Source organism: Thalassophryne amazonica, chromosome 4 (genome assembly GCF_902500255.1).
Source record: "Thalassophryne amazonica chromosome 4, fThaAma1.1, whole genome shotgun sequence".
NCBI classification, from domain to species: Eukaryota; Metazoa; Chordata; class Actinopteri; order Batrachoidiformes; family Batrachoididae; genus Thalassophryne; species Thalassophryne amazonica.
In genome coordinates this window covers 59,268,563-59,284,560 of record NC_047106.1, presented here as the reverse complement: position 1 = coordinate 59,284,560, position 15,998 = coordinate 59,268,563, and the positions used below count along the sequence as shown (strand labels likewise).

Sequence of the window (15,998 nt, the reverse complement as noted above, 5' to 3'; positions counted from 1 at the left end):
TAAGAGTCAAGCTTTCAAATGAATTAAAGCTCTGTCTGGGTTTTTGATTAATTAATAAGCTGGAATGGAAGATTGCTTTCTTTCTCTTTTTGCTCTGTATGCACCACTCTGCATTTAATCATTAGTGATCGATCTCTGCTCCCCTCCACACCATGTCTTTTTCCTGGTTCTCTCCCTCAGCCCCAACCAGTCCCAGCAGAAGACTGCCCCTCCCTGAGCCTGGTTCTGCTGGAGGTTTCTTCCTGTTAAAAGGGAGTTTTTCCTTCCCACTGTAGCCAAGTGCTTGCTCACAGGGGGTCGTTTTGACCGTTGGGGTTTTACATAATTATTGTATGGCCTTACCTTACAATATAAAGCGCCTTGGGGCAACTGTTTGTTGTGATTTGGCACTATATAAAAAAATTGATTGATTGATTGATTGATTGCTGCTAATCCTCCGCCCCGGCCGTGCTACGAGCATTCTGACAGTTAGTGTGACTCGGGGGTGTTGACTCATTTAAACTAACATATTCATCCTGCTGTAACTAGGTTTCTGTAAGGCAGAATAAATCAATATGTTGATCAATTATTATATAATTTACCAACAGGGACTTAGAAGAGAGAGACCTAATGTTTAATAGACCACATTTAACTGTTTTAGTCTGTGGTGCAGTTGAAGGTGCTATATTATTTTTTCTTTTTGAATTTTTATGCTTAAATAGATTTTTGCTGGTTATTGGTGGTCTGGGAGCAGGCACCGTCTCTACGGGGATGGGGTAATGAGGGGATGGCAGGGGGAGAGAAGCTGCAGAGAGGTGTGTAAGACTACAACTCTGCTTCCTGGTCCCAACCCTGGATAGTCACGGTTTGGAGGATTTAAGAAAATTGGCCAGATTTCTAGAAATGAGAGCTGCTCCATCCAAAGTGGGATGGATGCCGTCTCTCCTAACAAGACCAGGTTTTCCTCAGAAGCTTTGCCAAATATCTATGAAGCCCACCTCATTTTTTGGACACCACTCAGACAGCCAGCAATTCAAGGAGAACATGCGGCTAAACATGTCACTCCCGGTCCGATTGGGGAGGGGCCCCGAGAAAACTACAGAGTCCAACATTGTTTTTGCAAAGTTACACACCGATTTAATGTTAATTTTAGTGACCTCCGATTGGCGTAACCGGGTGTCATTACTGCCAACGTGAATTACAATCTTACCAAATTTACGCTTAGCCTTAGCCAGCAGTTTCAAATTTCCTTCAATGTTGCCTGCTCTGGCCCCCGGAAGACAACTGACTATGGTTGCTCGTGTCGCTAACTTCACATTTCTCAAAACAGAGTCGCCAATAACCAGAGTTTGTTCCTCAGCGGGTGTGTCATCGAGTGGGGAAAAATGGTTAGAAATGTGAACGGGTTGGCGGTGTACACGGGGCTTCTGTTTAGAACTACGCTTCCTCCTCACAGTCACCCAGTCGGCCTGCTTTCCCGGCTGCTCGGGATCTGCCAGGGGGTAACTAACGGCGGCTAAGCTACCTTGGTCCGCACCGACTACAGGGGCCTGGCTAGCTGTAGAATTTTCCACGGTGCGGAGCCGAGTCTCCAATTCGCCCAGCCTGGCCTCCAAAGCTATGAATAAGCTACACTTATTACAAGTACCATTACTGCTAAAGGAGGCCGAGGAATAACTAAACATTTCACACCCAGAGCAGAAAAGTGTGGGAGAGACAGGAGAAGCCGCCATGCTAAATCGGCTAAGAGCTAGTAGCTACGCTAAGCTAGCGGATTCCTAAAAACACGCAAAGTGAATAATGTGTAAATAATTTAGAGGTGATTCAGCAGAAGGAGTGCTTTAGTTAAGGCACGTAAAGATTACACTGGGAAACAAATCGTAATCTAGGTAACTAGATCAATCTAACTGCGCAGATTAAACAGCTAACAGATACAGCAAAACACCGCTGTGCTCCGGAACAGGAAGTGATACAATACCGCAGTGAGAGCCAACCACCAGTAGAGGCAAGCAGTGTCTCTGGAATGACAATGTATCCGTAATATAAGGTTTATTATGGATATAACACCCTATTCAGATGTGCGCGCTGCGCCAAGGCTCTGGAATGCATTGTCTCGCAGTGACACGTGGTACTTTTGGTTGGATTGCACAATGTTCACGTCAAGTTCACAATATGAATGCGTGCCACAAACATTGCACATAATACTTCCTTTGTGCACCCTGAACGGGATCCAGTGGAGGTGCATGTCCGGCCATCCTTGGCACAGTCGGGACATGCTGGCAGGATTTGACATGCCTGACCATGGCAAATTTCCCTTAAGCACGGTCAGACTGTTTCAAATGCTGTTATGATGTTGTCAGGGTATGTAGAATGCAGTCAGACTGTGGACAGACTGCACTTTGACTGCCGTTCGAGCTTTTTACACGTCAAATGCATCTTGGGAGTTGGGAGCATGTGCTCCACATTCAGGGTGGCCACATGACTGTACCCAGCTGTTTGGAGTGCATGCAGACTGCTGTCGAATTTTTCAAATGTACCTCGACTTTGCCTGAATGGAGGTTGAATTTTCATTCGGACGGCATTCAGGCTCATTCTGCCTCTCGTGTGACAGGGGTGTAAGGCTGGAAAGATCTTGAGAGAGTTCTTTGCTTTCACCCATTATGAGATGTTTCTTGTGTGACACCTTGGTAATGAAACATCTTTTTACAAGTCATCAGTTGGGACTGAACTAGCTGATATTAATTTGGACTGACAAGGGGCGGGACTGCTTTTTAATTACTGATACATTTCAGCTGTTATCTTGGCTTTCCATGCATTTTTGCACCTCCCTTTCTTCAGGTGTTCAATATTTTTCCCTGTGTCATTTCATATTATTACATATAACTTAATTTATGGACATCTATGGTTTGATTTCTTTGTATGTATGGATTACTTGGCTTGTTACTGATAGGGATGTCCCGATGCGATCATGTGATCGGAAATCGGCCCGATCACGTGGTTCCAGACTTGATCGAAATCGGACGTTGCATCCCAATCAGGAATCCAATATAGATTTTATCCTCATTATTTTGATCAGTGCTATTTCAGGCTCATTATTGCAAATTAATGGGCCTTTCACGCGTCAGAAGTGTCAGAGGCGTGAGACACGTTGCTTTTTAGAGGCGTCAGAAGCGTCGCTTTAGCTCGGCTTTTGACGTGACGCTTCTGACGGGAGCGCACATTGCCACTTGTCAGCAGGCTGACGCGGTCAAAGTTCAACCCAATCTTTTTTTTTTAATTGAACAAAAGAAAAAACATAAGTTCAACCGGACAGAGGTGGGGGGAGTTACGCTTGCAAAGTTTCTTTCGCAGAACTGCTGTTGGTGTGTTTACGTGCTCAGCTTGACGCCTCGATGGAATGACAAGAGGATGATGGACACTTTCCCACCGAAACTCTTGCTCAGTCATCCTTCCGTGCGCAGCAGGACCCGGTGCTGACCAAGTCCTCAGAACGATGAAATGTCATCTGATTAACAAAAAGAAAAAAACTTAATTGTCCTGTGATCGTTTGTCTGCAAAACGGAGCGAGAGATGGTGTGCGCGCAAGCGACATGCAAACCACTGATCTGTACAAATGGTAAATGGACTGCATTTATATAGCGCTTTTCCATCTGCATCAGACGCTCAAAGTGCTTTACAATTATGCCTGACATTCACCCCGATGTCAGGGTGCTGCCATACAAGGCGCTCACTACACACCGTGAGTAATAGCGGATTAAAGACCTTGCCCAAGGGCCCTTAGTGATTTTCCAGTCAGGTGGGGATTTGAACCACAGATCAGTGCAGAAACCGCGTGTCTAAAGCAAAATCCTTGGAAATGTTTTGTTGTTGTTGTTGTTTGTTACCTCAAAATTTCTGATTACTGTTTAAAAAAGTTTAGGACACTTGTCATTAAAATAGTTAAATCAATAAAGGGTTCTTTAAAAACCTTTAATCTATAAATTAAAACCACCTGTTATTTCAGATTAGATCATTTCTTGTTTAACATAAGGAACCATTGACATTTATTTTTAGACAAATAAAATAACATGGAAATTTGTACATTTTTTAAAGTCTGGTAGATTATTACTTGATTGTTCAAGCTACCTCAAGGAGAAGTGCACTGTTTAAGTGATAAATAATAAAATAAGGTGATTAAAATGAAATTATTATATATTTAGCATTTGTTCATTGTTCATTCAGTTTTTTAAAGTATCAGATCGGGACTCGGTATCAGCAGGTACTCAAAATCAGATGACTCGGAATCAGATCGGGGCCAAAAAAACCTGATCGGGACATCCCTAGTTACTAACGTGTTGAAAATTTCATGTCAATAGCACCTTTAGAAATATATTAACTGAGATAAATGGTGACTTATTCAGTGCTTATTTTACCTGCTGTATGTGGACTGTCAATGGGAATGAATGAGCAGCTTGCATGCAAATTTTGAGCTGCCTTAAGTGTGTAACAGCTGAGATAACTGTGATTGCCGAAACAACAGGTTTAAGACAAATACCTTTCCTGTTGACTTGACGCCCTTCCAGATACAAAAGTAACAGATGATCCACATTGCAATTAGGCACAACAGCACCTCCCACCTGATGCTTCCAAGCTCCTCAATGCCCCCTGACAGAGCCAACACTCGGTGTCTAGGTGGAAAAGCACAGATCAGTACAAATTTACTGAATTTTTTCTCACATAAAATGTTGACCATATTTGTAATGTCAGTGCTAATAAAAGAATGTTTATGACCAATGTGTTGGTAATTAATTAATTAAATTACATACTCCCAGAATTCTAGTGCAGCAGAGGTTGTATTGGTCTGGTTGGTCCATTTGACGGTGTTATTTTGTGTTGAAATTTCAACACAATTATCTAACAACATACAGAGAAAATCATTATTGAGACGATCATGTTTGTAAACATGATAGTAATGATGCATGCAGTGGTGCAGCACATCACCATGCATCACACTAAGGAACCCCTTTGGGTCCTGAAAGGCAACCACACAGGCACACAATAACCCCATCCTCACCACTCAATAGCCATCAGTGCAAGATATCGTTCTCAAATGAGTCTGGTTCAGTAAATGTGCACTTAACATAGTCATTCCAGTGGTACCCCAGGATTCCCCAAAGGGATCAAGTACCAAAAATATCCTGTCATCGGCCACTATTTAGTGTCCAGATCTCCCAACCATGTGGTAAGCAGCACCAAAGTCAAGACACCTTGACACCTGCACAAATTTGATCCCTGTACTGCTGCACAATTCATTGTGGCAATGTGTCCCGCTTTGTCACGCTGGATGCTATGCTATATAAAATAAAGCCTGTGCTGTATCATTTTGTAGCTAATGATGCATGTGCTCTCAGAACATACCAGTGGTGGGCACAGATAACCAAAAAATTAACTTCGATAACAGATAATCAGATAACTGAAAAGTTATCTTTGATAAAGATAAACCGATAAACCACCCAAAAATGTATCGGAAGTTACAGATAACCGATAAATTCCAGTATTGTCTCTATCAATCAATCAATTTTATTTATATAACGCCAAATCACAACAAACAGTTGCCCCAAGGTGCTTTATATTGTAAGGCAAGGCCATACAATAATTACGTAAAAACCCCAACGGTCAAAACGACCCCCTGTGAGCAAGCACTTGGCGACAGTGGGAAGGAAAAAACCCCTTTTAACAGGAAGAAACCTCCAGCAGAACCAGGCTCAGGGAGGGGCAGTCTTCTGCTGGGACTGGTTGGGGCTGAGTGAGAGAACCAGGAAAAAGACATGCTGTGGAGGGGAGCAGAGATCAATCACTAATGATTAAATGCAGAGTGGTGCATACAGAGCAAAAAGAGAAAGAAAGAAAGAAAGAAAGAAAGAAACACTCATTGCATCATGGGAACCCCCCAGCAGTCTAAGTCTATAGCAGCATAACTAAGGGATGGTTCAGGGTCACCTGATCCAGCCGTAACTATAAGCTTTAGCAAAAAGGAAAGTTTTAAGCCTAATCTTAAAAGTAGAGAGGGTGTCTGTCTCCCTGATCCGAATTGGGAGCTGGTTCCACAGGAGAGGAGCCTGAAAGCTGAAGGCTCTGCCTCCCATTCTACTCTTACAAACCCTAGGAACTACAAGTAAGCCTGCAGTCTGAGAGCGAAGCGCTCTATTGGGGTGATATGGTACTATGAGGTCCCTAAGATAAGATGGGACCCGATTATTCAAAACCTTATAAGTAAGAAGAAGAATTTTAAATTCTATTCTAGAATTAACAGGAAGCCAATGAAGAGAGGCCAATATGGGTGAGATATGCTCTCTCCTTCTAGTCCCCGTTAGTACTCTAGCTGCAGCATTTTGAATTAACTGAAGGCTTTTCAGGGAACTTTTAGGACAACCTGATAATAATGAATTACAATAGTCCAGCCTAGAGGAAATAAATGCATGAATTAGTTTTTCAGCATTACTCTGAGACAAGACCTTTCTAATTTTAGAGATATTGCGTAAATGCAAAAAAGCAGTCCTACATATTTGTTTAATATGCGCTTTGAATGACATATCCTGATCAAAAATGACTCCAGGATTTCTCACAGTATTACTAGAGGTCAGGGTAATGCCATCCAGAGTAAGGATCTGGTTAGACACCATGTTTCTAAGATTTGTGGGGCCAAGTACAATAACTTCAGTTTTATCTGAGTTTAAAAGCAGGAAATTAGAGGTCATCCATGTCTTTATGTCTGTAAGACAATCCTGCAGTTTAGCTAATTGGTGTGTGTCCTCTGGCTTCATGGATGGATAAAGCTGGGTATCATCTGCGTAACAATGAAAATTTAAGCAATGCCGTCTAATAATACTGCCTAAGGGAAGCATGTATAAAGTGAATAAAATTGGTCCTAGCACAGAACCTTGTGGAACTCCATAATTAACCTTAGTCTGTGAAGAAGATTCCCCATTTACATGAACAAATTGTAATCTATTAGACAAATATGATTCAAACCACCGCAGCGCAGTGCCTTTAATACCTATGGCATGCTCTAATCTCTGTAATAAAATTTTATGGTCAACAGTGTCAAAAGCAGCACTGAGGTCTAACAGAACAAGCACAGAGATGAGTCCACTGTCTGAGGCCATAAGAAGATCATTTGTAACCTTCACTAATGCTGTTTCTGTACTATGATGAATTCTAAAACCTGACTGAAACTCTTCAAATAGACCATTCCTCTGCAGATGATCAGTTAGCTGTTTTACAACTACCCTTTCAAGAATTTTTGAGAGAAAAGGAAGGTTGGAGATTGGCCTATAATTAGCTAAGATAGCTGGGTCAAGTGATGGCTTTTTAAGTAATGGTTTAATTACTGCCACCTTAAAAGCCTGTGGTACATTTGCAACTACTAACAAGCTGAATTTGAGTTTTAACACCATGATTGTTTTGAGAAGCATCAAAAATGACAAAACACCCAAACAATGAGCCTGCACTTCTATGTTTGTACATACTGCCCCGCTACAGCACAGCGGTACCCTGACAACAGCCACAAAGCCAGCTCTCTACCAATCACAATGCTCCGGTCAGGCGGAGGTCTTGAAAAATAAAGTCATACTGACTCATGGTTTTGTGTGAATACTGATAGAATAACTCCATTAATGTCAATTTTGTCATTTGTACAAAGTTAAAATATAACATATATCTTTTAATGTTGAATAATGCACTAATTCTGAGGTTTTGTAACAAACACAGACAGATCATAAAGGATTCTGGGTAAAAGTGCCTCTGCTAAACACTGATTGGTTCAGTCATTCATTATGTAAACCAACACGTTAATGTGACGTGTCGTGTGTTGATGTTTACAGATAAATGTGCTTTTGTAAAATATTCCATTTTTTATTTGTAAAAACAGGCATTTTTACGGAGCCCTGGAAGTGTCATCGCAAAATGTTTTGCATGTGGAGAGAATGTGCGCACGTTTTATTAGTGCAGTGCGCACATTTTATGATGTTGTAAAACGTGCACTCAGTATTCTTGACACATAAATGTTGGCTTTACACTGTGCGAGTTTTGGCCCTTTTTCAGATGATTTTTCATTCGTGCGAGATTTTTTTAGACCGAGTTTCACGTTAATCACGTGTCCTGCATCGTGCAGTGTACATGGAGTAACAAGCTGTATTTAACATCTCACGACCACCTCCTGATCGCCGATCGTATTGGTCGAATGAAAATCAAACCTGTTTGATATTATTCTGGTCTGGCTGCTGAAGAGCTACAAGCGTCCAACCGCTTGCACTGTGCATGTGCAAACACCGCAGAGCTGTCTTGTAATGTTTTTGTTGTTGTTGTTGTTTTGTTTCGTTTTTAAACTTAATTTGTAAAAAAAAAAAAAAAAAAAGCCATTTGCAAAGCCAAAAAGTTGATTTGACAACCATCTGATATAACCGGGGTCAAAATAAATAGAACACTGCCATCTACTGTTGCCCAGACACTTAGTACTTAGGGTGAATACTGCCATGAACTGCCATGAACACTACTGGCCAGTAGATGGCAGTAGATGCCTTGAAAACTTGCCAAAACAAAATTCCAGATAATCCATGTCTGCTACATTTAAGATGTGTGGAATTTAACAAACACAAATACAATAACGTCTATAAACCCAGAGAATATATTCACGAGAGTTTTAGGCACTAGAGTTTAATGCTGCTGTCCGTGGAGCCTGAACAGTGTGTCTGAAATGCATTTGTCCTGTCATGAGCATACTGAGATTACACTATCCTACCCATAATGCACTGCTGGGCACAGCATGTGCCCACAAAACCTTAAAAAATAGCACATTACTTTAAAACTAAATCATATATCTGATATTTTCACTTTATAAAACTTCAGACATGACAGTAATTTTAAATAACTTGTCCAAAATTAATTTGGTTAAAATTTGAACCATACGTTAAAAATGTATGCCTCTGGATGACTTGGGTGATATTGTTAGTGTATCAGTATGGTGTTAAAGCAAATTTTGTGTGTGTGTGTGTGTGTGTGTGTGTGTGTGTGTGTGTGTGTGTGTGTGTGTGTGTGTGTGTGTGTGTGTGTGTGTGTGTGTGTGTGTGTGTGTGTGTGTGTGTGTGTGTGTGTGTGTGTGTGTGTGTGACCAATTCTCCTTTGCCTGCAGAGGATAAAATGGTTTCTTCTGAAAGCAGCTCTCTTTTGTTTGCGGAGGATAGAACTATACATCTCTTAGGAAACTTTTAACAGGTAGGTCTCAACTGATTTAAAATTTTAAAAATGTTTGCTGCTGTTCAGTTTGATTTGACAATCTATCGGAAGCTAATTAGTCCGATAATGATTTTTAAAGTTATCTAAAAAGATAATCTGATAATGAGAACATTGTCTTCAATAATTATCTGTTATCGGATTATCGGAAGTGTGCCCACCACTGGAACATACCTGATGAAACCATTCTCTCATCGCTCCATCATCTGTCCATATGTCTAACTGTTAGTAGGATTATGTCAAAACTACTGCACGGATTTTGACAAAATTTTCACCATAGATAGATATTAGGCCATGGAAGAACAAGATTTCACTTTATATACGGTTTGAAGGATTACTGTTATCAGGATTACGTCAAAACTACTGCACAGATTTTGATAAAATTTTCAATACGGATATACGAGGTCTGTTAGAAAAGTATCAGACCTTTTTATTTTTTGCAAAAACCTGATGGATTTGAATCACATGTGCTTGCATGAGCAAACCTTGAACCTTCGTGCGCATGCGTGAACTTTTTCACGCCTGTTGATTGCATCATTTTCTGGTAAGCAGCCTTTGTGTGAGGACGGGTGTAGTGCGCGCGGCGGATTTTCATTTCAAGGAAAATGACGGAATAACTGGAGCAGCACTACTGCTTCAAATTTTGCCAGAAAATGGGCGACAGCCAGGTGGAAACCATTCGGAAGATTCAGACAGCTTTTGGTGACGATCCTATGGGCATCACACAGATTAAGGAGTGGTACAACCGGTTTAAAGACGTCCACACAACGGTGGAGAGCGAGCCGCGCTCCGGTCGGCCATCAACATGCTGAAATGACCAGATCATTTCCAAAGTGAACGCTGTGGTGATGCGGGACCGTCATGTGACTGTCCGAGAAATTGCGGAAGAGGTGGACATCAGCACTTTTTCGGTACATTCCACTGTGACAGAAGATTTGGCCATGAAAAGAGTGGTTGTGAAATTCATGTTGCTGCTGACGGCGCAGCAAAAGCGCCTTCATGTTGAGGTCTCACAGGTCATGCTGTGACATGCCCACCTCTTCCACAATTTCTCAGATAGTCACACGACTGAAAAGTCACCGAAAGCTGTCTGAATCATCCGAATGGTTTCCACCTGGCTGTCGCCCAGTTTCTGGCAAAATTTGATGCAGTAGTGCTTTTTCCTTGAAATGAAAATCCGCCGAGCGCACTTCACATGTCCTCACACAAAGGCTGCTTACCAGAAAATGATGTACTCGACAGGTGTGAAAAACTTCACGCATGCGCACAAAGGTTCAAGGTTTGCTCATGCAAGCACACGTGATTCAAATCCAACAGGTTTTAGCAAAAAATAAAAAGATCCGATACTTTTCTAACAGACCTTGTATATTTTAGGCCATGGAAGACTCCATTAAAATTTGGAGGTGATCTGGATCCAGATCTGGGTTATCAAGTTTCACTTTATATAGGCTTTGAAGGATTACACCAAAACTGTTTCACAGATTGGGCCTCATGTATCAAAGTTGTGCACTTACGGTGTAAATTTGAAGTACACCAAAGTTGGCGTGACATGTATTAAGCAGTGCGCACCTGCCCTTTTCCGGCGTACGCCTGACGTGACCTTGATAAATGCGGCGGGTGAAAACAATCATAATTATAATAAACACGCCCATAAATATTCAGACTCCGCTTCAGACACACCCTCATTTTACGACATGGAAGCCAGGAAGACAGCAAAGAAAAAGAACTTCACCAATCACGACGCGTGCCAATAGAGCGTCAAAAGCGGCCGTCGTATTAATTGTTTTGTAGTATAATCAAAAAAGTGTTACAGTGGTCCCTCGTTTATCGCGGGAGTTACGTTCTAAAAATAGTCCACAAAAAGCGAAGTTCGCGACGTAGTCAGCGTTATTTTTTTACAATTATTATAGACGTTTTAAAGCTGTAAAAACCCTGTAAAACCACTTTATACACTTTTCTCAATAAGCATTAACATTTTCTCACTTTTCTCTCATGTGTAAACACTCTCAAAGTTCAAACCTTTGTAGAAAAATAAGACCAAACTGTTTTCAGGCCCAAACATTTGATTGAGAAATAAAAATAGAACATTTTCCTATAAATAATTATGATGGCTTTTAGAACTAACAAATTTAATTTTAACGATCAACCTACGAGGTTGGACACATAAGAATTTATTAATAGTGACTGACCAGTATTTCACAGTTCCTCTGACTACGCCTCTTCCTCCTGGCACTGCACCACTGTCGCGCCTTTTTCCACTCACACCTCGCTGCAGGTGTCTTTTTCCGAGTGACAAACACAGTTAAGAGTAGTTGTTGGCGCTCTTTTTTTGGGGGGCGAGAAGATTCTTATAAACAGACACGCAGACCACAATGCACTGTAAAAAAAAAAGCATGCAAAATTGGACTAAAGAAATCCGCGAAACGGCGAGGCCACGAAAGGTGAACCGCATTATAGCGAGGGACCACTGTATTCTCTTTTCACATGTCAATAATTCTTGACATGTGGATATTTGCTCGCTCAATTAATAAGACACGCCTAATTTTTCAGATTTTTTTATTTTTAAAATGTATTTCTTTATTTTATTGTAACAAATGAATGGGGAAGACAAAACCTGAATGCAGCACGGGCGAAGGGAATAAGAACACTACAGTTGTAATTATCAATTTCATTGTCTAAAACAATCACACCACATAAAGTTAAGCTCAGCACTGCTCTGGCTCCAGGCGCTCTGGTGCGCTGCCACAGGAAAAACACCTCCGTTGGAAGCCTTAAGGACAAGTTGGAACATGTCCAGCTGTTAAACAATTTCTCAGATACTCACTCTACTGAAAGCCATCAAAAGCCGCATGATTTTTACAAATGGTTATCTGTTGTGTGGGCCGCCAGAAGAGGATGTACTGCTGGCCCACCACCAAAGGGCGCCCTGCCTGAAGTGCGGGCTTCAGGCACGAGAGGGCGCTGCCGCCACGGACACAGCCGGGAGTGACAGCTGTCACTCATTAATTCCTGACAGCTGTCACACATTCTTCATCATCGCACTCCATAAAGACCAGACGTCATCTCCACCTCATCGCTGAGATATCATACTTCATTGGAGGTAATATCCTCAGCCGTTTGTGTCTTTTGCAATATATCTGTATATTGTGAGTGTTTGCAGGAGTACCGGTTCCTTTTTCTGTGGAGGCTGAGTGAGTGCAGGACGGCACTCTTTTCCCCTGAGGAATCACTGCGGTACTCTGCAACATATTGAGTGAGAGGTGGAGGTGGCATGCCCACCGCTGTTGTTACTGGGTGTACACACACCCACACTTGACTGTCTTTGTTCTTCACCAGCAGTACCAGATCCCACAGTCGGGGACGGTAATCACCTGGGAATTCGGGACTTGGCGGCTCCAGTATTCACCAGGTTCTGTGGGGGCGGAAATCGTGTGGTTCCGGCTCTTCTCAGGACAGACGTCTTCTATCCTCGAGCCTGCCCACACGTCACCTTTGTAATTTGACTGTAATTATATTCTGAGATTGTCTGTATGTTCGTTGTGCACGTTTCACAACATTAAATTGTTACCTTTTGGCTCATCTATTGACCGTTCATTTGCGCCCCCTGTTGTGGGTCCGCGTCACTACACTTTCACAACAGTTATCAACATGGAGGTGTTTTTCCTGTGGCCGTGCCGGCTGCCTGCCGACGTGGCAATCCGTCCGCACGTCTTTCATTGCAAAATCTCCTTTAACAGTGGAATGTCTGGATAAACTGCTGATCCCGAGCTCTTCTGAAAGTTCTCTGTTCTCTCACGATGTCCTGGGTCAACAGAGGCTTAAATGTGGAGGTTTTCAGCTCGAAACAGGCTGACGACGGCACCTCAGAGCGCGGCACGGCGTCCCGCTCTGTGACAAGTCCTTAATGCGACAGTAACACTCCATAATCTCTCATCAGCCGTTAAAATTTTCACCGAAAACCAGCTGAATTTCTTGAATGGTGTCCACTTCGATCTGCCTCACAGGTTCTGAAAAAAATTTTGATAAAGCAAAGCGCCAGTCTCTCAGCAAGTTGTTAGACAAAGGAATTCCGACGGGAGGGGTGGACCAGTGCTCACTCAAAGCCTGCCCACAGGCGAATGACGTAACTGACAGGCGTGAAAAACTCACGCATGCGCACGAGGATTCAAGGTTGGCTGACGTAATCGCACGTGATTCAAATCCATATAGTTTTTGAAAAGAATAGAAAGGTACGTTATTTTTCTCGCAGACCTCGTACATTGTAATATACCCAGTTTCAAGCTTTATAAAAGTAACTTAAAATCTAATGATAAAAAAACAATTAATATATAAATTTTCAGGCTTTAAGACTGCTATCAGCTATGTTTTTAGTGATAGAAATGTTGAAATTTAAGCACATATCTTATTTTTGCAAGCAAGGTCATATTTGCTATTTGGACCAAGAATTGTCTCAATTGTATAATTTTCTGTGTTCTTAGCTTTCATTTGAGCCCTATTTGAAGAAAACTAATTGAAAATTGACCAATATATATAAGATTCTAAAGAAAAGCAGTGAAAATCAAGCTACATGTGACACAGCTGTTTTAATCAATCAATCAATTTTTTTATATAGCGCCAAATCACAACAAACAGTTGCCCCAAGGCGCTTTATATTGTAAGGCAAGGCCATACAATAATTATGTAAAACCCCAACGGTCAAAACGACCCCCTGTGAGCAAGCACTTGGCTACAGTGGGAAGGAAAAACTGGTGCATACAGAGCAAAAAGAGAAAGAAACAGTGCATCATGGGAACCCCCCAGCAGTCTACATCTATAGCAGCATAACTAAGGGATGGTTCAGGGTCACCTGATCCAGCCCTAACTATAAGCTTTAGCAAAAAGGAAAGTTTTAAGCCTAATCTTAAAAGTAGAGAGGGTGTCTGTCTCCCTGATCTGAATTGGGAGCTGGTTCCACAGGAGAGGAGCCTGAAAGCTGAAGGCTCTGCCTCCCATTCTACTCTTACAAACCCTAGGAACTACAAGTAAGCCTGCAGTCTGAGAGCGAAGCGCTCTATTGGGGTGATATGGCACTACGAGGTCCCTAAGATAAGATGGGACCTGATTATTCAAAACCTTATAAGTAAGAAGAAGAATTTTAAATTCTATTCTAGAATTAACAGGAAGCCAATGAAGAGAGGCCAATATGTCTGAGATATGCTCTCTCCTTCTAGTCCCCGTCAGTACTCTAGCTGCAGCATTTTGAATTAACTGAAGGCTTTTTAGGGAACTTTTAGGACAACCTGATAATAATGAATTACAATAGTCCAGCCTAGAGGAAATAAATGCATGAATTAGTTTTTCAGCATCACTCTGAGACAAGACCTTTCTGATTTTAGAGATATTGCGTAAATGCAAAAAAGCAGTCCTACATATTTGTTTAATATGCGCTTTGAATGACATATCCTGATCAAAAATGACTCCAAGATTTCTCACAGTATTACTAGAGGTCAGGGTAATGCCATCCAGAGTAAGGATCTGGTTAGACACCATGTTTCTAAGATTTGTGGGGCCAAGTACAATAACTTCAGTTTTATCTGAGTTTAAAAGCAGGAAATTAGAGGTCATCCATGTCTTTATGTCTGTAAGACAATCCTGCAGTTTAGCTAATTGGTGTGTGTCCTCTGGCTTCATGGATAGATAAAGCTGGGTATCATCTGCGTAACAATGAAAATTTAAGCAATACCGTCTACTAATACTGCCTAAGGGAAGCATATATAAAGTGAATAAAATTGGTCCTAGCACAGAACCTTGTGGAACTCCATAATTAACTTTAGTCTGTGAAGAAGATTCCCCATTTACATGAACAAATTGTAATCTATTAGACAAATATGATTCAAACCACCGCAGCGCAGTGCCTTTAATACCTATGGCATGCTCTAATCTCTGTAATAAAATTTTATGGTCAACAGTATCAAAAGCAGCACTGAGGTCTAACAGAACAAGCACAGAGATGAGTCCACTGTCCGAGGCCATAAGAAGATCATTTGTAACCTTCACTAATGCTGTTTCTGTACTATGATGAATTCTAAAACCTGACTGAAACTCTTCAAATAGACCATTCCTCTGCAGATGATCAGTTAGCTGTTTTACAACTACCCTTTCAAGAATTTTTGAGAGAAAAGGAAGGTTGGAGATTGGCCTATAATTAGCTAAGATAGCTGGGTCAAGTGATGGCTTTTTAAGTAATGGTTTAATTACTGCCACCTTAAAAGCCTGTGGTACATAGCCAACTAACAAGGATAGATTGATCATATTTAAGATCGAAGCATTAAATAATGGTAGGGCTTCCTTGAGCAGCCTGGTAGGAATGGAGTCTAATAAACATGTTGATGGTTTGGATGAAGTAACTAATGAAAATAACTCAGACAGAACAATCGGAGAGAAAGAGTCTAACCAAATACCGGCATCACTGAAAGCAGCCAAAGATAACGATACGTCTTTGGGATGGTTATGAGTAATTTTTTCTCTAATAGTTAAAATTTTGTTAGCAAAGAAAGTCATGAAGTCATTACTAGTTAAAGTTAATGGAATACTCAGCTCAATAGAGCTCTGACTCTTTGTCAGCCTGGCTACAGTGCTGAAAAGAAACCTGGGGTTGTTCTTATTTTCTTCAATTAGTGATGAGTAGAAAGATGTCCTAGCTTTACGGAGGGCTTTTTTATAGAGCAACAGACTCTTTTTCCAGGCTAAGTGAAGATCTTCTAAATTAG

General features: G+C 41.4%; 1 protein-coding gene across 1 annotated transcript in view; it reads right to left on the bottom strand.

Annotated features, from left to right (window-relative positions):
* LOC117508271 (sodium- and chloride-dependent GABA transporter 2-like) overlaps nucleotides 1-15,998 on the bottom strand; it is a 121,175-nt gene that overhangs the window by 83,099 nt on the left and 22,078 nt on the right. Inside the window, exons 4-5 of the mRNA XM_034167955.1 lie at nucleotides 4,785-4,872; nucleotides 4,514-4,646 (exon numbers count right to left, since the gene is read on the bottom strand). Of these exons, the coding sequence (XP_034023846.1) occupies nucleotides 4,514-4,646; nucleotides 4,785-4,872 (221 nt within the window). The remainder of the gene's footprint in view (nucleotides 1-4,513; nucleotides 4,647-4,784; nucleotides 4,873-15,998) is intronic.